This window comes from Canis lupus, chromosome 24 (assembly GCF_048164855.1).
Source record: "Canis lupus baileyi chromosome 24, mCanLup2.hap1, whole genome shotgun sequence".
Lineage (NCBI taxonomy): Eukaryota > Metazoa > Chordata > Mammalia > Carnivora > Canidae > Canis > Canis lupus.
Genome location: NC_132861.1, coordinates 16,678,085 through 16,701,350, shown reverse-complemented (window position 1 = coordinate 16,701,350; position 23,266 = coordinate 16,678,085). Strand labels below are relative to the sequence as shown.

General features: G+C 39.8%; 1 protein-coding gene across 4 annotated transcripts in view; it reads left to right on the top strand.

Moving 5' to 3' along the window:
* The window catches only part of TNFRSF19 (TNF receptor superfamily member 19), an 89,685-nt gene that overhangs the window by 36,801 nt on the left and 29,618 nt on the right, over positions 1-23,266 (top strand). For all 4 annotated transcript variants that reach the window (XM_072795771.1, XM_072795773.1, XM_072795770.1 and 1 more), the window contains one exon: positions 8,076-8,161. In XM_072795771.1, the coding sequence (XP_072651872.1) occupies positions 8,076-8,161 (86 nt within the window). The remainder of the gene's footprint in view (positions 1-8,075; positions 8,162-23,266) is intronic.

Below are 23,266 nucleotides of genomic sequence, written 5' to 3'. Positions count from 1 at the left end.
GACCCAAGCTGAAGGCTGATGCTTAACCGAGTCACCTAGATGCCCCTCTGGGGCTCTTGTTGAGGGCAGAGGGGAAGACAGACCTGTGGGCCTGAAGGACAGAAACAGGACAAGAAATAATCTGATGGGCCAAGTGTGACCCTATGCAATGACTCAGCACCTGAACAGGTGCAAAATGTAGTGGTCTGACACCAAAAGCACAAGCAATAAAAGAAAATAGCTCTTAGACTTCACCAAAATTAAAATCTTTTGTGTTTCAAAGGATATCATCAAGAAAATGAAAAGACAACCCACAGAATTAGAGCTATTTATAAATCATATATGTGATAAGGGATTGTCTTATCTAGAATATATAAAGAACTCTTACATTTCAATAATGAAAAGACCAATAACCAATTAAAATATGGACAAAGGATTTGAATAGACACTTCTCCAAAGATACACAGATAGCCAACAAGCCCATGAAAAGATGTTCAGTGTCAATTTGCATCAGGGAAATGCAAATTAAAACCACATACTTCAAGCCAACTAGGATGGGTGTGACCAGAAAGACAATGACAAGGGTTGATAAGGACATGGAGTAACTGGAACCATCATCCACCATTGGTGGGATTGGAAAATGATGGAGCTACTTTGGAAAACAGTCTGGCAGTTCCTCAAAAAGTTAAAATAGAGTTACCATGTGACCCAGCAATTCCGCTTTTAGGTATTATAACCAAGAGAATTGGAAACCTGTCCACACAAAAACGAGTACATAAATGTTCAGAGCAGCATGATGTGTAATGGTCAAAAAGTGGGAACAACCCCGATATCCATCAACTGATAAATGGCTTAACAAAATGGAGTATATTCAAACGATGGAATATTATTTGATGATAAAAGGGGGTGAATTACTCATAACATGCAACAAAATGGATGAACCTAGAAAACATGCTCGAAAGAAACCAATGACAAAAGATGTATTCTATGATTTCATTTGTATGCAGTGTCCAGAATGGGCAGATCTAGAGAGTAGAAAGAATATGAGTGGTTACCTGGGGTCGGGGGGTTTGGGGAAGACTGAGGGGTGACTGCTTAAGGGTACAGAGTTTCTTTTTTTGGTGCGATGAAGATGTCTAAAATTGTTGGTTCTGATGGTTGCTCAGCTCTGTGAGTACACTAAAGGCCATTTAGTTGTACACTTTAAGTGGATGGATTGCAATATATGTGAATTAGATTTCAATCTGCTACTTAAAGAAAAAAAAAAGGAATGGTCTATAATCTCAGGTGATGCTGATACCAGTGAATATTATTATCCAGGATTTTGACCTCAAGCAGACTAATCGAGGAACACGAACCGAGCATCTGACTCATCTCTGCTGTTCCTATTTTCTGCTTCTGACAAAAGCATGTCAGTGCCCACCTGCTCTCTTCATCTATGGGGCAGGGAGAAGAGGAGGTCCATGGGAGATTCAGGGGTGAGAGAGTGGGGAAGAGCATAGGACCAAGGGATTTAGTTTTTACAAAGAGGGAACCCACAGGGTTTGTGACTGGAGTGTGAGAGAGGGTGCGTTCTCCCCAGGACCTGGCACCAAAGTGCTTCCTCGTGCTTCATTGTCACCTGAGCCCACGGCTTCAGCTTCAACAGTGTTTGCTCATTCCTTAAGTAAATCCTTAGATGTGGGAAAGTCATATATAAGTGAATAGACATTTGAATGATGTTTCATAGTTTATTTATATGATTAGTTTAAAATTACATCCTTTCTAAGCCAGCATGAATGTATGTGGCAGGCAATAATTACATAGTGACTTTGACCCAGGCCTTCCAGAGTGTTTTAAGGTGCTCACCCACCCTCACTATATGTGTGTGAAGAAGGTAAAGAGTTGAAACCCATTTTATAGAGAGGAAAATTAAGGCAGAAAGAAAATAAGCCATTTGCCTATTGCTCCCAGAAAAAGGATGCCAAAGTCAGGCAGAGGGTGGGCATTTTCATTCATAGTGCTGCTTCTGCCTTCTGAAGCCTCAACCTCACCCAGATAAGAATCTTCTACTGCCCATAGGCTTAGCCCCAACAGGACAGTAGCGGCTTTTTCCCCAGTAACAGTACAGTGTGGGAATAGTCTGTCCTCGGTGCCCTCAATTTGAGTGATTGAAGACAGACAGTCCCCTTGTTCCCAAGTATGACTTAAGACTAGTTCCTTAATTTTTCTGACACCCATTCTTCTCACCTACAAATGATCATCTAATAATACCAACCTGCAAAATTGCTGGAATGATTGAGAATATAATGCATGCGAAGTACCAAGCAGAGTGCCTAATCCATAGTAAGCACTAAATACATATTTGACCTCGTCACCAATTAATGTTACTGGAAACCAGTGGAAGCTTCACATGACTTGTTCTATTTTGTTTTGTTTACAATGGGCCTCCAACCTCCCCTTCTGGCTCCCATGTTCCCACTCTTTCTCTGCTAAAGGGACCTGGGGCCTGGCCTGAAAGAATTAACCTGGCCCCTGATGGTTCTTTGCTGTTCCTAGCAACCACGATAGCTAACATGTATTGAGCATTTACTATGTGCTGAGCAGTTTATTTAATCATCAAAACCATTCCATAAACCAGGGGTAATACCAAATACCCTTTACAAGCAGTTGATCCTTGGAGGGGATAAATGACTCGCTCAAGGTCGCCCAGCTTGTCATTTCACTGCTGAGCCCCCATACCTAACCCCGTGTCTGGTTTCACAGGGAGATTCCCCTGGAGCCTCTGTGACCGGTGACTAACCAGGGGGCTGCCACTGCCCTTCCGTGCCCTACCCTCACTGCACCCGCACACCCCATCAGCCCCCTGGCTCCTGAAAGTTGCTAGCATTGCCTTCGTGAGCTTTCTCATCTTGGTGCTTGGTCCTCCTTTGCCCATTCTCAGAGTTCACTCCATGAACCACTACACTGAGCTTGGCTTTGACCCTAGTGGTTCATCTCTTCATTAGTATTTGTTCAGTTTCAACAAGGGGCCATTGCTGTGGATTGCTGAGGACATAAATAGTAGGCTGTCCATCAATACGAAACTGGTACAAATAAGAATATGGGAGGGAAGAGCATGCCCAGTATCTAACATGCACTGCAGAAAATTTAACCATGGCTTGACCGTAAGACACAGGACACAGTCCCTGCCTTCCAGACTGCATTAAGCGATATCATTATAAAACCAGAGTTGGACTATGGTGTGTCGTCTCCCTGCAGCAGTGCTCTCAGTGAATGAAGAGTTGATGGTCTACAAACAGGCTTTCTTAAAATAGCACTTTTCAAACATGGTGTCCATTAGGCAAACTGGTGTTATTTGGATCCAGTCCAATTAAAAATTCCTCTCCAATTTCAGTGTTGGAGAAAAATTAGAAACCATGTATTTATATGCTGCCTTTCACCAAACCGTGATTAGATAAAAGCCAGTATGATTTCCTTTTTCTTTATTGCATTAGCTATCTGAACGCCCAGAGTAAAATCTGAAGTTTGACTATAGAAGCTAGTTTAGCCAGACACCTGTGTATGTCCTGGGTCCCTTTTATTTTATTTTCTTAAAATTTGTATCCTTTCTCATATGGGCAAAAAGCAGAGTTGCAAATGTTTCTGTGGCTCCAAACCATGACAGTCTAAGCAAAAGAATGTAAAATAATTTTTCAAAATTCTTACATGTATTTATTCACTGAATATTATCAATTACATGTTAAAACTCTAGTTTCTGTATCTTCATCTTCAAATTGGAGGATAAAATGGAAAATTTTGTTAAAAATTATCTCCTGAAAAAATTAGATTAAATTAATTAAAATTTAAAAATTAAAAATTCAGTCAAAAAAAAAAAAACTTAGATTCTGCAATCCAGCCATTGGCATAAAGAAGCTGGCAGAGCAGATTCTGAATGCTTTTGTCAAATCTCTGTGCAGAGCTGTGGATAGCTGCTCTCAGAGTAACATCCAAGCATCATTTCTCCTAGTGAGCAGTGTTTACACACACGGGAGCCTCATGAATCACTGTGCACACTCAACCTCAGTTCTAGTTAGTATTTCAAGCTGTTTATACTTCGTATCTAGTGTTATTCTAAACGTGATGTAATTTGCCCACCTTCTAGCCTCATTTCCAATGATGGCTCAAACCCATATTTTAATCAATATATTTTTGGGAAATATATTTCATTCAATTGTCAGGGAAAGCTCAGACCTCAAAACTTGCCACTAGATTTCCTTATTTTAAGAATGTTAAATGTCTGTGTTTGTTTCCCAAGGAGTATGTATTTCTCTGTGAATTGTTGATCTAGAAAATGTTGGATAACATTTTTATTTCACTTGTTCTGAATATTTATTTATGTAGAATGAGTATGTATAAAATGATTTGAGACTGTGTCAACGTTCAGTTACTTATATTTGTCAAATTTTCTGGCTGAAGGGATAAATAGTATTAGTTTGCATATATTAAAATGTTTAATAAGAAATTAATCTTTAATATCTTTAATAAGAAAGCTCTCATATAGCCTTATGGTTCTTTCTTACCTCATGTTAAAATTTTTTTATGTGTTTTTGTTGTAAAAAACACATAACATAAAATTTACCATCTTAACTCTTTTTAAGTATACAGTTCAGGAGTGTTAAGTACATTCACAATGCTGTAAGTGGCTCTCCAGAACATTTTCATCTTCCCAAACTGAAATTCTATATCCATTGAACAATAACTCACCTTTTCCTCCTCCCCTCAGCCCCTGGTAACCACCATTCTACTTTCTGTTTATATGAATTTGATTACATGCCTAATACAAATGGAACCATGTAATATTTGCCTTTTGTTACTGGTTTGTTTCATTTAACACATCCTCAAGGTTTATCCATGGTGTAGGGTGTGACAGGATATTTTTCCAAGGACCTTTGTGCTGCATTCACGTTCTGGCTATTGTGAATAGTGCTGCTAGGAACATGGATGTGCAAATATCCCTTACACGCCCTGCCTTCACTTCTTTTGGATACAGCCCAGGAGTGGAATTGCTGGATCATATAGTAGTTGTATTTTTAATTTTTTGAGGAACTGCTGTTCTCCCCAGCAGCTGCATCATTTTACAGTGGTTCCAATTTCTCTTCATATCCTCCCCAACACTTATTATTTTCCGATTGTGTTGTTTTGGTTTGGTTTTTAGTAGCCATCCTAATGGGCATAAGGTGATACTTCATTGTGGTTTTCATTTGCATTTTCCTGATGATGAGTGAGGTTGACTGTCAGGCATCTTTTCATGTGCTTATTGGCCATTTATATATCATCTTTGGAAAAATATCTATTCAAGTCCTTTGTCCATTTTCTAATCAGGTTATTTGATTTTTGTTGTTGAGTTATAGGTATTCTTTATATATTCTAGATATTAACTCCTTGTCAGACATATGGTTTGCAAATATTTTCTCCCCTACCATAGGTTTTTCACTCTGTTGATTGTATCCTGCTTTTAAAATCCTGAAAAAAATTATTATTTTATTATCAGTTAATACTTTTTTGATGTGACTTAACTTGTTTTAACTACTTTATTGAGGTATAATTGACATGTCAAAAGCTGTACATATTTACTTGATGAGTTTAGGGATAAGTATATATTGGTTTTATCCTTACTGCATAAAATTTTTAAGTTTCATGTAGTCCAATGTGTCTATTTTTCCTTTTGTTGTGTGTTTCACATATGCCTTTAGATTGCCTTTTATTGTCATATCCAAGAAATCATTGCCAAATTCAACATCATGAAGTTTTTCGCATTTTCTTTTAGAAATTTTATAGTTTTGGGGTCTTATGTTTAGGTCTTTAATTCATTTTGAGTTAGCTTTTTTGTATGGTGTTAGATAAGGTTCCAACTTCATTCTTTTGCATGTGGATATCCATTGTTTCCAGGACCATTTTTTAAGGAGACTGTCCCATCCCCAGTAAGTGGTCTTGGTACTCTTGTTGTATTTCAACAACAAGATCATTTGACCATATATGTGAGAGTTTATTTTTGGGCTCTCTATTTCATTCCATTGTTCTCCGTGTCTCTCTTTATGCCAGTATTGATTATTATAGCTATCACTGATTATTATACTGTTTTGTATGCTGTACACTTTATTGATACTGCATACTATATTGATTTTATAGCTTTGTGATATGTTTCAGTATCAGGAAGTGTGAAAAATGAAGACTAAGCAAATACTGAGTGTATCTGGGCATTTCAAATAATTTACCTAATTTTAAACACAAATTTTGCTTCAACCATAAATCATACAGATTTGCTACCACAATATCCAATTTCACAAAATAATTGCATCTATCTTGCCCTCTATAGACTTGGTTTATTCTCCATATCATTATTTTGTCATAGAAAGATGTATTTTCAAATATATTTAGAAATAATCACTGTTAAGTTAGGTATATAATATCTTACAATTTTTTTTTCAATACAAATATATGTATGTAAGTTATATTAGCTGCTTTGGTAAAAAATCTAAAAGGATATATAACAAAGTATGTGCTTGTACAAAACAAAATTATATTATTCACCTTTCCTTTTTTTAACTTATTGATATTCTGAGTTAGAAAAAATGTATAGGAGATCTACATCATTGTTTCTTTAAAGGCCACTTTGTATTCCATTGCCTTGGGACTACCATGGTTAGTCATATCTACTGTTGTATATTGAAATTGTGCCTAACTGGGTTTTTTCCTTCTATACACAATACTATGATGGCATTGTTATACATACAGCTTCACTCACTTGATTGTTTCTTTAGGATAAATTTCAAAAAAATGAAATTACTGATTAAAGGATATATAAACTATTTTATTGAGTTCTGATGGCATATTGCTACACTGCCCTTCTACAAGTAGCAATTTATAATGCCACTGGTACATAGGCATGTGCTTATTTTGTCAATACTCACACCAACACTTTCCAAGTTTTCTAAGTAAAAATGGAATATTGTCATTGCAACTTTCATTTACTTGATTAAATTAATGAAGTTAAACATTTCAATGTTAAATTTTTAAAAATTTAATCACATTGTGTTTCTAGTTTTAAGTTTTAAAATTCTGAAATATTCTTCTTTTGGGAATTAATGTTCTTTGCCTATCTTTCAACTGCAATATTCACCTTTACCAGTATGGTTTTTTAGGTTTCTATTACAGACTGGAATCAGATAATACTATGATTAGAACCATTTTTCATTTTTCTTTTGCCTGTTGACTATGTTGATGATGCTTTATTTATTTTTTGCTCTTTGGATGTCTTTAATATTTTGTATATGTGTATGTATGGGTCTGTGTGTATGCATGTGTGTATGTATGGGTGTGCATGGGTGTGTATGGGGGAGGTATGGGTGTCTAGGGGTGTGGTAAAAGCTGTCAATCTCTTTCATTCTGGCTCCTGGGTTTCTTGTCATGCCTAGAAAGGTAATCCTCATATGAAGGCTGTATAAGTATCTCCCGATTTTTTTCCATTGCTTTTATAGTTTGCTTGGCTTTTTTTGGTCTCTGAATTTCAAGTGTTTAAAAACTGGCCCTTGATTTACAAGGAATTTTGTCATTTAAACTACACAGAAATGCCAAAGACCACTGATTTCCTAATCCCTCACTAGCACCAGCACCTCAGTATAGTGGGGCTGAGAAGAATTTACAAAGTTATGTTTAGTGGAATTGATATTTCTTAAATGGTCACTGCATCTAAGGGTGTGTTTGTGGGGATTCCTGGGTGGCTCAGCAGTTTAGAGCCTGCCTTCCGCCCAGGGTGTGATCCTGGAGTCCCAGGATCGAGTCCCACATCAGGCTTCCTGCATGGAGCCTGCTTCTCCCTCTGCCTGTATCTCTGCCTCTCTCTCTCTCTCTCTCTCTCTGTGTCACTCATGAATGAATGAATAAAATCTTTAAAAAAAAATAAGGGTGTGTCTGTCTGAGAGAGTGTTGTATGTAAGCCTTTTTGTTGCTTTTTTTGAAAAAAGTAAAACTGATAATGGAGATGACTGATAATTTCTGAACATCGTGAATCTCTTTGCTGCAACTTTGAGCTCAGAAGAAAGAGCTAATGAGAATTCTTTTCTTTTCTCCTCTAGGTTTTATAGGAAGACAAAACTTGTCGGTTTTCAAGACATGGAGTGTGTACCTTGTGGAGATCCTCCTCCTCCTTACGAGCCACACTGTGAGTCAACTCCATACAAACACAGCAGAAGGGCTCTCGGCCTTTTTTTTTTCTTAAAAAGATTTTGTTTATTCATGACAGACACACACAGAGAGAGAGAGAGAGAGGGGCAGAGACACAGGCAGAGGGAGAAGCAGATGCAGGGAGCCCAATGTGGGACTCCATCCCAGGGCTCCAGGATCACACCCCGGGAGGAAGGTGGCACCAAACCACTGGGCCACCGGGGCTGCCCTGTCGGCCTTTTTAAGAAACTTTCCTGCAGTTAGCAAATGGGGCAAAATCTCTCTCCACTGTGGGGCTTAGAGTGTGCATTCTTTTGTCAAGCTTCCAGCAGGATATAAAGCCCTTTTGTTGTGTGCCTCAGTCAGCAAACTGTGTCCCTTGATTTGAATCTCAGAGCAAGATACAGACACTTTGCTGCTGCTTGTTTCATTCAAACTTCTATCTTGGGTTCTAGGTTTCTAACTGCAATTAAGTAGGTGATCCAATCCTAAGGCATACTGTCTTTGCCTCGGGCTCATGAATTTCGATGTTTTCCCATCTTTTAGGCCCCAGTACTGTCCTATGGTGGCTTCCCTACCTTTCCAGAGACTTTCGTCACAATGAATCATCTGCCCTAATTAATGTATTTAAATTAAATATTGGCTCATTTCATTCACTCCTTCGTTTTTCTCCTTTAACACATAAATAGGAAGAGAAAAGCCATTGCATGGTGGGAATACAGCTAAATGAGAAATTTTGCCTTTTCTTCTCTGTATTAACAGTAATCTTCTTGATTGTATTGTTTCCTTCAATATAAAAGGTATTTGTGACAGGGCTAGCGATTTGTGTTGATTTTGAATAGGAAGGAGAGTGGATCCTCACTTTTCTTATTCCTAAATACACATGTGGCCAGTGGAAGTTTACAGGTGATGGGCCAGGAAAGAAGGCAGCAGGTGGGCTCCCCCAGGGTGCTCAGGGCTTGTCTTTGCTAAGCAGGATGATCGTACAGAAGCACCAGCGAAGCCTGGGTAGGGGGGTGGGGGAAGGTGCTCCATTCCATGCATGGGTTGCTTATGCCTTTCTGGGGAGCATGGGTAATACTCTGAGGTCCTCTTGATTCTTTCTGTGACAGGAGCCCTCTTTGAACTAACTGAAAGTCATTGCATTATTGATAAGACCACACAGTACTTGTGTTTCCAAGAATGTCCCGGAATTTGCTGTCCATATTATTCTTTCCTTTACCAAAATACATTATTTCTTATTCTTCATTTGATATAGTATAGTAGAAAGGCCAGAAAAAGAAAGAAAGAAAGAAGGAAAGAAAGAAAGAAAGAAAGAAAGAAAGAAAGAAAGAAAGAAAGAAAGAAAGAAAAAGGGATTCTTCCTAAGTTTTACAAAAATATGTGGTGACTCTTTTTTATAATATACAAATATTTGCCAAATAATTGTATGTATGTATGTATGTATGTATGTATGTATTTATTTATTTATGAGAGACACAGAGAGAGAGAGAGGCAGAGACACAGGCAAAGGGAGAAGCAGGGAAGCAGACTCCTGCTGGGAGCCCAATGTGGGACTTGATCCCAGGACCCTGGGATTACGTTCTGAGCAGAAGGTAGTTGCTCAACCACTGAGCCACCCAGGCACCCCTAATTCATTGTATTTAACAAATGCAGTATCAAATGTTACTTATCAGTCCTAGGAGGTAAAAATACTGTTTTACTTAGTTTTCTCACTGTCCCATCATCAGCCTACATTTGTCAACGAGGACACCAGGTCCAGAAAGGTTCATACCTTTCCATTGTTGCCTGGGGAATGGTGAAGACACCATTCAGACCCAGGTCTGTCTAACGCCGAACATTCTGCTTTTGTCACCACACTCTATTGTCTCCCTGAGAAAAACCAAAGTATCTAATCTGTCCTCTGTTGGTTGATGTAATCTACTACACTTGACTTTTTGTTTGCTTTAATATTTGTCATTTAAACAAAAACTCTAAAAATCTAACCTAGAGGAGATCTTTATGCTACACAGCCTGTAAAAGGACATGTCCTCTTGCCAATTAAAATGGGGCAGTGACCTGGGCTTGCAATCATTTTGTCCAGAAGGCAAATTAAGATCATGCCCTTCATCCCAAACTACCATTAAGTGATTTAGTAAAGTAACTGCTATTGCCCAGTTTAGAGTTGGAAAGTACTAGGATTTTTTTTCTCTTTAATTTATTCGGTTTAAATTTAATATCATCTGGTCATAAGTCTGAGGCATTGGAATTTTTTGCCTTTAGGGATCTGGCTAAGCTCGGACATCATAAATTAGACTTTAAACATAGTTTTCACATTTAACTTCCAATGTCTTGTAGAGCCCTGAGTAAGTTACAGTTTGAAAAGAAAATTAACTAATTTAATTTATTATGTATAGATATATCCCACCATATATGAAATTCTTTAGAAAGCAAAGAAAAACAAATGATTTCTGTAAGTCAGAAATGCAACATGCAAGGTAATAGCCTTTCAAATCATGAAACAACAGTCTGGGATCTTTAGTGAGTGTTAATCCTTATCTCTGTAGAAGAGAGTTTGCTGCCTTTGGCACAGTTCTTGGGAATATGTCCAGGGCACAACTAATCTCCTCAAAAGAGATCTTGAAATCTTTTGGGGGAATTATGTAAGGCGCCTTATGTTTTCATTTCTTCTACCCAGAGTATTTCAACTCATCCACAAAGAACTACTTCTCCAGTAATTTTTCCCTGCTGAGGGGTTCCTATTTTATTTAGACTCAGCTGTAAGAAAGTGATGCCACTCAAGCTGGCTCAAGTAATGGGGTTTGTTTTAAGGATATACATAGTAGTGAGAGACTGGAACTTCACTCAACCTGGGCGCAGTCCTTCCTTGGGACCAAGGGCAGCCCTGGAGTCTGGGGGCTGTAGCCCCCCCACAACAGGAGGCTCCGAGTCCTGCCCTGGCTCTGGTCAGCACCACTGATGCTTCCTCAGTCTGCAGAGTTCTGTTTACATCTCCTCCTTTCCTTTCATGCTTCCAAGAAGTTGGTCCATACTTCCTCAGTCATGCTTTTCAGGGAGAGAATCTCATTGGCCAAGGAAAATACCACCGTCCTATAAGACAGAGTCTTTTTGATTTAACTGTTGAACAAATCTTTGGGTGCCTTCTGGGGGCCAAGCGCAGAGTGATGGACAAATAGATCCCGATTCTTTTCTTCGTGAGCTTATGGTATAGTAGGGGAGTTGTCAAATAACCACTCCAAATTAAACAGTATTTAGATACTACCCACATAGATGCAGAAGTGTGGTTGGCCAGTCCTGTCCCTGAAGGGATCTGCAGTGCTCTAAGAATGTATAATGGATCATGATGTAGGAACATTATGGAAGATTTTCCAGAACTGTGACTTTTGAGCTATGATCTAAAGGATAAGTCGGACGAAGATGAACCAGAAAAGGTGACTAAACAGAGGACCAGGGAAGTCGGAGGAAGCCAGGAGCGTATGTAGAACATCCTCCCTTGTGCAAGTCAAGTCAGTTGACACTGGAAATGTCCTTTGTACTTAACATCTTGGAAGTCATGACACTGACAAGCACCACCTCACTGAGTAATGGAAATGAAGCCAGATGATAATGAAATGACAAGCTAACGTAAGGGGAGGAATAGAGATGATTATGGACAACTGTCTAGAAGTTTACCTGTGAAGGTAACATGGGAATATGCAGGCAACGGAAGGATTTCATTTTGTTTTATTTCGTTTCTGAGGTGAGAGACACATATGCTTGTTTGCAGGTTGAGGGAGACGGTCCAGTTGAGAGAGGTTGACTATTTTATATGAGAGAACAGTAGAATGATCAGTCATGTAAGGTTTGCTGGAAAAGGATCTCGAAGCTCGTTTGTTGGGTTGGCCTTCTCTGGAAGGAGCAAGTGCTCCCTGCGGTAACCAGCGAAGGTGGGGAGTGGGGCAATGAACATGGACCTCTGCATTCCGTGACAGGGGATGAGGGGCTCGTGGATTTGGCTTCTATGTGTGTGAAGTCAGAAGCATTGTGTTCTGCCCAGTGAGGCATGAGCCAAGGAACTCAGAGGCTGCAAAGGCATAGGTGTTTGAGAGTCTCATTACACAGTGGGGGAGGGAAGTTGATTTGAGAAGATAGCGGGTTTCCTGGTAGCACCAGGAAGGTGTCCAGATGAAGTTTGTGGTCATAGCAAAGCACCATTTGCTCCTCAAATGACATCTGTAGGTACTTATGCTGTAGGAATGACTCAGGCCACCTCTGAGGCTGCCCCAAAACATATATAGATTGAGCCCTAAATGTGCAGCTTATAGCAAGCTACAAACAAGCCTTGATAATATCGCCTGTCTTAATAACACAAGAATAATTTTAAATGGATGTAAATAAATTTTCTTGTATTTATACAATACCTGAAATAACCCAAGGTAATGACTTACATGAGAACTGAAAACTTCCCACATTTCTGTCAACTCTCCAAGGGACCACATATCACATTTCCTATATCTAGTCATCCATCGATGGACGGAGTTATTCCCTGTCATGGCTATCCTAAATAATGCTGCAATGAACATGGAATGCAGATATCTTTTTGAGTTAATGCTTTCATTTTCTTCAGGTAAATACCCAGAAGTGGAATTGCTGAGCTGTATGGTAGTCTTTTTTTTTTTTTTTTTTTTAGGAGTCTCCATACTGTTTTCCATAATGGCTGTACCAATTTACATTCCCACCAGCAGTGCACAAGGGTTCCCTTTTCTCCATATCCTCACTAGCATTTGTTATTATCTTGTCTTGTTGATAGGAGCCATCCCAATAGGGGTGAAGTGATAGCTTATGGTGGTTTTGATTTGCATTTCCCTGATGATCAGTGATATTGAGCATCTTTTCATGTGCCTGTTGGCCATCTGTATGTCTTCTTTGGAAAAATGTCTATTCAGACCCTCTGCCCATTTTTTAATCAGATTTCTTTTTGCTATAGAGTTGTATGAGTTTTTATATATTTTGGATATTAACCCCTTATCAGATGTCTGATTCATAAATATCTTCTCTCATTCAGTAGGTTGCTTCTTCACTTTGTTGATGATTTCCTTTGCTCTGGAGAAGCTTTTTAGTTTGATGTAGTCCTACCTTTTTATTTTTGCTTTTGTTGCCATTGCTTCTGGTGTCAGATCCAAAAAATCATCACCAAGAACCAATGTCAAGGCGTTTACCACCTATTTTTTTCTGAGTTTTATGGTTTTAGGTCTTACATTCAAGCCTTTAATCCATTTTGAGTTAGCTTTTGTATGTGGTGTAAGAAAGTAACCCAGTTTCATTTTTCTGCATGTGACTGTCTAGTTTTCCCAACACCATTTATTGAAGAGACTGTCTTTTTCTCATTGTATATTTTTGGCTCCTGTGTCATAAATTAGTTGACCCTCTATATGTGGGTTTATTTCTGGGCTCTCTGTTCTGTTCCATTGATCTATGTGTCTGTTTTTATGCCAACACCATACTGTTTTAATTTCTAGGGTTTTGCAATATAGTTTGAAATTAGGAAGCATGATACCTCCAGCTTTCTTTTTCTTTTCTCAAGGTTTCTTTGGCCATTCAGGGGCTGTTGTGGTTCCATACAAATTGTAGGAAAGTTTGATCCATTTCTGTGGGGAAAAAAAAGCCATTAGAACTTTGATAGGGATTGCATTGAATCTATACATTGCTTTGGGTAGTATAGACACTTTAACAATGTTAATCCTTCCAATCCGTGAGCGTGGAATATTATCTCATGCAGATTTTGAGTAGAACTAAATGAAATCGTAACCAGAAACCTATCATCCCTAGAGTTAGCCTAGTAATGACTACCTGCCTGCTGGCCTGCTTTCTTCTAATGGTGACTGCATCTACCCTGCATCTCCTGCAGTGCTACCCCCACCCATGTATGCTCTTTAGAGGTTATGGACAAGATGGACTTGTCCCACGTGGGCAGGATGTCATGATGCAGCCGGCTTTGATCTTTGTCTTGCTGTCCTTCACCCCCACCAATGAAAGGGCTCCCCAGAAAGCGGCTGCAGTGGAATTTTTGTGTTTGATTACTTGAATGGCTAGAGTACCAGGCTGAAGAAACCCTATTAGGCTGGTATCTTTCCTCCTCATCCCACGACCTAAGGCCTCAGGCCACATGCCCAACCAGCATGAGCTTGAAGCTTCCCTCCCCTCAAAATAAGGATGGATGTGTGACTGTAATTGATTAGTCCATTCATAACCTCTTTGTCAGGTCACCAATAGCATTAATTTGTGAGAATGGCTGGTTGGGCCTGGAGCACAGAGTTGATGAATGATATCACTGTAAATTGCAGATCAATAAAAGGCACCTTTACATAAAAATCCCTGCTCTGGGCTCTGTTCCTCATCACCTGATCTTCACTTCCTCAAAATGTGCACCCATTTAGAACATTAAGGGGAAATCAAGAAAAATCCACAAGAAATTTTAGAAGAACTATATCCTGCCCCAGGCCAGATAAGAAATGCAGATTTTGTATGATTTCTTTTAGCAATGTTTACTTAATTTGGAACAAATACTGTGGTTGGAACAAATGGTTTTGAAAAAAATTCAAAGCGGTTTTTCATCCAAGTATAGCTTTATTTAAGTGTGTTTAACCTAGATGTTTGCTTTGTTCTTGGGGGCTTTGTAAAACAAGCCATGTGATTCTGAAGAGATAAGTGACCAGATAAGTCTCTGTGTGGGGGAAAGACAAAAGCAGGAGCTGTGTGGGACTGGAACTATTTAGGAATTTGACATGGCTTAATGGTCTCAAAGAACAGCAGGTCTCTGTACCAATAAGTGATAAATGACATTAAAAAAAATGATTATTTTCCCAAGGAAACTTAAAATACCTTCTAAGTAACAGATAAAGTAACATCAAAATAAACTGTTAACTGAAATATTTGCTCATTAAAGATAATTTTTAAAGTTTAGTAGAAACAAAGAAAGGGACACTGCCAATAAGCAAAGCATTGCCCACATTAGAACTTAGAAGACAAAAGCCAGCATCTTGGTGGTTTTCTTTCATCCCTTTTCCATCTCTACCACTGATTTATGAACAATGGATGTAACTATGCTGTACATGCCACTTTGTGTCCTTTTCTACCTGAGGTATAGTTTTTTTTTCATACACTATTGAAGCATTAATTTTAATGATATTACAGATTAAAGTAGCACGTCGGTATTAGGGCTACAGTTGGGTTTGAAGACTGCTCTGTTACACACGTTGTTGTTGTTTGTATCACTGTCTATACCCCAGTGGATGGGTGCTCACAGTTTATGTGTCCAAAGGTATCAATACTCAATGTGCAGTTATTGCGAGGTTATTTCAAAGTAAGGGTGCCTGGTAAACACCTCTTTTAAAGAAAATACAACAAATTTAGAAGGAAATACATTGGGAGTCTTTTGAAATCGGTACCAGTATGAGTCTTCAGGTTTTCTCTAAAAGAGGAGGAAGAGGAGGCAGAGGGAGAGACCTTGCCTTTGGCAGATTACAAGTGGATTTCAGCTTTTGCCTGAATGTTTTAGTGACTGGTGAGATTCAAAACCCAGTTCCTGGCATTCACGCAGCACCCAGGAGCCTGCATCGTGGGGTACTTTACACACTTACTGAGTCTTATCAGAGGAAATGGCCATGTGAGGGGATGCAGAAGGGAAGCATATAATCCAGGAGAATTTGGCATTTGCTTTGGAAACGTGATGTGATTTTTATTCCATCTCTGGGTGTTTATTGTTTCTGCAGCAGAGCTCTTGTGATGATGAGTGTGCTAATACTTAGTGGCCGGACTTCTCAGGGTACCCCTGGGATCCTCTGCAGGTTGGACCACAAAGCAACGATGTGCTAATGAAGGGTGCCCTTGACTGAGGGCTTTCAGGTAGTCTGTGGTCCTCGGGCCGAGACTCCTCAGTGTCAGGCTAGGGGGACACTTGTCGTGTGTTAGGTGGATGGAACCTGGCTTTGGGGATTGTTGCAGAAACAGACAATAGTGCCACCACGAGCCCTGATTAAGTCGCTAATGCAGCAGAGAAGGGGAGCTTCTTGCAGAGGAGCCTTACAAGGTTAGCTCTTTCCCATGGAACAGAACTTACAGGGTAGGGGACAGGAAGCAATGAGACCAACCTACGCTCTCCCTTTCTTCTTGTCAATATGATGCGATCTCATTATCTTATTGGAAGACGATCTAAAATAGTGGTTAAAGGTTGCTTCTGCAGAAACGGAGGAGGCAGGTAGCAGCGGGTGTCCCTGTAGAACCGCAGCCCGATTGCTTTGCAGCTGTCCCGCCGAATCCGTTTATGTTTGGTCACAGGCACTGCTATGCCAAGCGAAGGAGCCACAGCGGAGGGAAGGGTGGAGGGAAGGAGGCAGCGGCAGAGATGGAGAAGGCAGGAAGCAGAAGGGCAGCCTGCAGCCAGCGGGAGGAATCCCAACACACGTAGAGCAGCCCCAGGAGCTCCAAAGCCACTGGGATTTTGTGCCAGTTAGTGTAGGGGAGAGACCCATGCTCCAGTGACTGAGCCCTGAGGGTGTGTCTGGAATAGCACGGGGCCCGGGACTCATCGTTCTCATTATTCTTTCTGGACCCCAAGAAAGGGGTGGGGAGACAGTCCAATGATGTTTGTTGAAACCTAATTTTTTAGAAAATGGAAAACCATTGTAATTGTTTTAGACTGGTTTCTATGGAAAACGATTAATCTTTTTTCAGCTTATTTGCCTACCGAGAGGTGAACAATGGTTATGTACAAAGAGGTTAAAAATGTGTTATGACAAACACCTCCTTTTCCAAGGATGTGGGAAAAAGAGCTGGGCAGTTTAAATGTGTTGACCTCTTCAGAGGAAGTGTGCTATAAATGCTACCACTTTGTATGATTATGTAGCTATTTCAAATATTTGTCTTAGCCCTGGTTTCGCTCAAGTTCTAGAAACCAGAACTTCCTAAAAAAAAAATGTTCCTTAAACTCACGTGCTCTACCTTCATCCTTTTGTCCCAATATGTTATTGATAAATGCATGTAAGCTGTTAACTTTGTTTCAAGTGAAAGAAAAGGAAAGTTTGGATGCCTTGACCGAGTCAGGTGACCGTGTCCCTTGAAGGTGGAGATGCTTTGGAGAAGTTGTTTGCCTGTGACGTCAGGGAGGCAGGAGTGTCCTGAGCCCGAGGCACGGCAGTGGCCCACGGTAGCTGTTGATGATTACCCCGTCAGCTATAAATCTGACTTCTCTGCCCTTTATCTTAAGTCTCTTTGAAATGTTGAAAGTCAGTGCGCCGGTGTAAATATTTACTCATGGAGAAACAGGCTGTGGTTTGTTAAAGGCCATCACTAAATTAAATGAATGCTAGATTAAGTACAGTTTATTTAAAAAATCTAAAATCCAACAGGCCTGTTTCACTAAGGTATGGACTTTTGCAAATGGAACAGTGATTAGCGTGCGTGTCCATTGAACGCGTAGCACATACATAAATGTGGAGAAAGCATTCTCACAGTTTCTGCCAAACCTCCCCTTCCCATGGCAGGACATTTATTCTCCCGAGGTACTATATGAGGGCTCACATTGTGCCAGGAGACCAGCATTTGGTCCCCTGTGGGCTCACATTCCAAAGGGACTGGAATATGTCACCTTTACCAATGGATTGAGATCTTTTTGCTTTTAAACAAGGGTGAACGCCTGGCCACTTCCCACATCAACTACTTAAGGGAGGGGATTTAATTTAAGGCACATAATTTTGAGGAGGAAGAAGAGAGCACCAAGAGAGTTTAAAATAGCAAATCTTGAATTCTGCACAGGACCAGACGTTTCATCTGCATTTCTCAGTCTGAGCTTGCAGTAATTCTCTACTGTGCCTTCATGTCACAGTCAGGCAGCACAGAAAAGAGGAGACAGGATTCGAACCCAGGTCGGCCTGGCAGCGCAGACATGCCAAGTTCAATACTCACCTCTCCAAGTGAACTCGGGAGGAGCTCTCTTATTTCTATAAAAGAGTTTTAAAATAATTTTAAGATTAAGGAAAAAATTTGAAACTATAAATGAAATGTAATTGAGTCCTCCTACTTGAAGAAATAGTGTAAAAAGAACATAAAAGTTAGCAAAGGTGGTAAAAAATAAAAATTGAAAGCTTGAAGTCCTATGTTAAACAGGAATTAGGTATTTGTATTTATTTATTTATTTTTATTTTATTTTATTTTATTTTATTTTATTTTATTTTATCTTATTTTTGGAATTAGGTATTTTTAAAAGATTTTATTTATTTATTCATGAGAGACACACAGAGAGAAGCAGAGACACAGGCAGAGGGAGAAGCAGGCTCCCTGCGAGGAGATCCATGCGGGACTCCATCTCAGGACCTCAGGATCACGACCTGAGCCAAAGGTAGAGGTGCTCAACCACTGAGCCACCCAGGGGCCTCAGGAATTAGGTTTTTAAGGATAATATCTGACTTTGGGGATTTAAAACATTATTTTAACTGCTTTTTAAAATTATTTTGATCATCTGAGATATTATTTTAAGTATTCATGAAAATTTTGTCTATATTATGAATCATTTAGCGATTTTCTTAAATATCCAAAAAATATCTTTTCCTGACACTATTATAATTACAATTATAATTAAAGGGAGGTTAGGCTTTTTTTAACTGCTGCAAAATATTTTTTTAATTTATAGATATACAAATATCATACAAGAAGGTGTGCATAATTCAGTGAGTTTTGATGGATCTGTACACCTGTGTAATCATCTTCCCAATAAAGATGTAAAACACTGCTGTCATTTCTCTAAGAAAAAAAGTTCTGTTAAGTGATGACTTTGGAGTAACCTCAGAAGGGTTCACTTTATCTTACTTACTAGCTGTCATGAAGATGTGGTTTGAGCATTTTTTCATTCTCTCACATTTTAAAAAATGTATGCATATATATATATATTAGTCTTTTCTGAACACGTTCATTTTCTGTCATGAGACCCAAGAGCTACAGTATGAAATGTCGAATTTTGTCTTGAAAGGAGCAAAATCTTCAGTATCAAACTTAAAACTGTCATTGAAAATTAATCATGTCTAGAAAGCTTTATAGTGGTTACAGGAGGCATGCTTTTCTTTAAAATGAGAAAAATTCCTTTTTGGTATTAAGCTGATGTGTAATTGGTGTAATTCAGGAGATATGCCAGGGAGGACTTTCTGAATGCCTGATGCTCATCTTGACACAGTGGAATGATCGTAAAGACACCTCTGTGATGTTGTCATTTATCTGTGGGTCAGTCTGTCCACACGGTTGACTGACAAATATATTGAAGGCCTTCTCTGAACACTGATGTGGGTGCTGGCCCACAGCCAAATACACGGATGAAATTCTCAGTCCTCAAGGAGTTGGCATTCGAATGCTCCAGAGCTGGGGTATTATTTAAAATAAAGTGGTCAGGGAAGACCTCAATAAAGTGATCCTAGGGCAGGGCCCTGGAGGAGGGAAGGGAGTGAGTTGGACACAGCATGTTGGGACAGAGCCAGCAACATGCTTAGCAGAGCTGGAATCCAGTGGGGGTGGGGATGGACTTGGGGTGAGGGTGTAGACCACTGTAAGAGCTGGGAAGCCACTGTAAGGACCCTGGTCTGGCTATAGGAATGACATTGCCTGACTTAACTTTTAAAAAGTGTGTCTGGCTGCTGTTCAGAATAGACTTCAGAGGAGCAAGGGAAGAAGCAAGGGAACTAGTTAAACCCAGTATTTTTAACCGGTACAATAAATATAGGCACTTTGAGGAATAGGTTTCCTACCCTTTTCTCCAGATTTAATTATTAGTTTAATTAATTTAATTTAATCAGTTTAATGTAAATACATTTAATGAATTTAATTGTTAGTTACATTAATAATAGAATATTTGTTATATTTTGCTTGCTCTGTGTGATGCCAAAGAAAATTACAGAGGAATAGCATTTGATTGAGGTTTTTTTTTTTTTTTTTCCTAAACTCCTGGAAGCCACAAAGTTGGAAGAGGCTAATTGAAGATTTTACATCAGTGCCATAAGATTTTAGTTCATCACAACTGTTTTATATTACTTTAGGGCCTAGGGACACAGATGAAGATCTGAACATTAAAATTGGGAGAGCTTCTCTCTAACTTCCAATACTAATTGGCACTGAAAGGACACTGTCACATAACACCCACTTTTATCATCCCTGGACAAATGGAGACCAGTATCCACTTGATGTTTCTCACCCTGTAGCTCATGTAACCTTCACCGTGAAGAAGACATGATTTTGAGTCCTGGTCGTAGCACTAACTCTTAAACTAGTTATTTAACTTTTCTGGGACCCTGGTTTTTCATGTACCAAATGAGGATTCTAATACTTTTAAAAGAGGAAACAAAGCATTGGTTGAATTCCTGAATCTGCTTCATATTCTAAGTCTCCAAAAAAACTAGACTCCTTCCAGCTTCACCCAGAGTTTTATTCTTTAACATAAATTATATCAACTGTAAAATTATAAAGAAATTAGTAGCAGTATCAATTCTGCCAGAGTAGGAGATAGAAAGAGACACAATCTACATTCAGATTTCCTTTTCAGTGTAGACCTAGCTATATGAAGCTGTGCATCAACATATATGCCTTTTCTTAGTTGGAAGTTAATGGGCAGAAATAATTTTAAGTTTCATTACCTTAGAATAATTTCACAGGAGATTACCTCTTCAAATACAGCAGCGAGGTAAATAAAAATTATCCACTTTACTAATAACAGGGAACCTAACAATTATAGGATGCAGTGTACTTAGGTGAAAGCATGCCTAGCTTGACCCTGCCCTTCTCCACTTGAGGCAAAATGAACAAGGTCATGCTTTTACAAGGACTTGGCATCCAGGAGCCTAAATGGAGCCTGGCGCTCAAAGGGTTAAGCAGTCTGCGTGGGGAAGAGCCAGGGCAGGGGCCCAATTTCATATCTTTGTTCTAGTTCCCAGATGGCAACCCTGTCTCTTAGTCCCAATTGAAGCAAAACTATTTTTGAGCTTGTGTATCCTTCAGCACAGATGTTCAAGGCCATAATAACGTGTTTCTTTTATGGTGTCCTTTCTGTTTCTTGTGTAGAAGTTTCAAAGCTTCATTGTTTCATCGGTCAAATAAACACAGCAAGACCTTATAGGACTGTGGGATAATAAAAAGAAGAAAAACATCCTTGAAAGCAGGAAAAAATTGCTTCACTTTATCATACTTGCAGAGAAATACTAGAGACAATCTGCTGCCATTTTTGCGGCCTATAATTTTTTCAGTGTTAATTATGGCATTTATCATAATTAAAGTACCAAACAGTTAGGCTTATAATCTACCCAGCACTGAAGAGAAATTTAAAATAATGAGCTCGCTTTTGGCATAACAGACTTTCTCTGAATAGCACGTGGCAGTGAAAGTCTCTAGTCAACCCCATGGATCAAAATGTGGCCAGCAAGGGCCTGTTGTTCACCTCCCTGACGGGTCAGCTGCTCTCCTGTGATGTCTCCTCTGCTCCTCTTCTTTCTTTCTTTTTTTTTCCCCTCAAAGACATGCATGATAATATTTGTCCTATACAGTCCTAATGGGAAACAGACCTCTAGGCCAAGTGATCTTAGAGGCAAGATTAAGACTAGAAACAGAGTCTAGTGAAGTCATTTGCTAAGTCTCAGCTACTGTGATGTCAGCCTCCTGGAACAGACTTGCTACCTGGGATTTTCTCCCTTCCAGGGATGTTCTTCGTGTCGTGATGGGGCCTTGGGATCCCCTCTGGCCTCCAGCCCTTCAGATCACTCTCTTTCTGCCTCCCAAGCCTTCACAGATGCCTGTGTATCTGCTGCCAGCCTGGATCCCTCACCCACCACTCCAGCACCTCTCTTAGTAATACTCTTAACCCTTCGTCTGCTTAAACCCTATCACACTTGCTTTAGTCCTCTCACTGGGCTGCTGAGGGCCTGTATATCCCAGGTCCCTTTATTTGTTTATTTTTTTTAAAGATTTTATTTATTTATTCATGAGAGACACAGAGAGAGAGGCAGAGACATAGGCAGAGGGAGAAGCAGGCTCCCTGTGGACAGCCGGATGCAGGACTCGATCCCAGGACCCTGGGATTCTGCCCTGAGCTGAAGGCAGATACTCAACCACTGAACCACCCAGGTGCTCCAGGTCCCTTTAATTTCATTGCTGCATTTCAAATAGTGCGTTCCATGACATATGTATCTTAAAGAGTAGAAGCTCTGTCTTCATCTGTAATTCTCTTTTGTCTTGTTGAGAAAAAATACAGCTGTTCAGTTCAATACCTTATAAACATAGTTAATTTTCATTTTCAGATAGAAGTATTCACATTTTGCACTAATAAGTAAAATCCAAAGCCAAGGAGAGCCTGGGTGGTGCAGTCAGTTGAGTGACTGCCTTCAGCTCAGGTCAAGATCTCAGGGTCCTGGGATGGAGTCCTGCATCGGGCTCCCTGCTCAGCAGGGAGTCTGCTTCCCCCTGCACATTCTTTCTTTCTCCCTCTCCCTCTCTCTCTCCCAAACAGATAAATAAAATCTTTAAAAAAAAAAAAAGTCAAATTAAAAAAAACAAAATCTTTGCCTCACTGTCACTAACAGAGTCAACAGTGATGGAATAAGCCCTCAGCCACATCCGTACCCTGGATTAATCTGTCTTCCCCTTCCCCTGTTGTCTCCGCAATGGTTCTGGGGAGCAAACCATGAAATATTATGGCTCTGAGTCCACACTTGGTCTTCATTGCTTAGGCAGCTCCCCAGCCAGTACTGTGTGGTCCAAACAAAACAGGCTCCCGTGGCCTACCAGTGGCCTGCACGCCCTGGCCTGGCAGGACGTAGGCCAATTAGGAAGCCGTGGTGTGCTGCTGAGGAGAAGATAAGTGAGAACCAGGATAGTGGCTGAAGGGAGGAAGAGGAGAAAGATCCAAGCATTTGGAAAGACAGTTTGCAAAGCAGTATACAGTGCCGATGTGGAAGAATAATCTAAAGTCACTATTTTTCTAGCAACGTAAATGCAAAGTACTTATTAGAGCAGTCAGAATGAATGATGACACTGGGGTTTTGGCTTAGGATCAAAACAAAACGATATTGGCACAATAACGCTTTGTACTTGGGTTGTT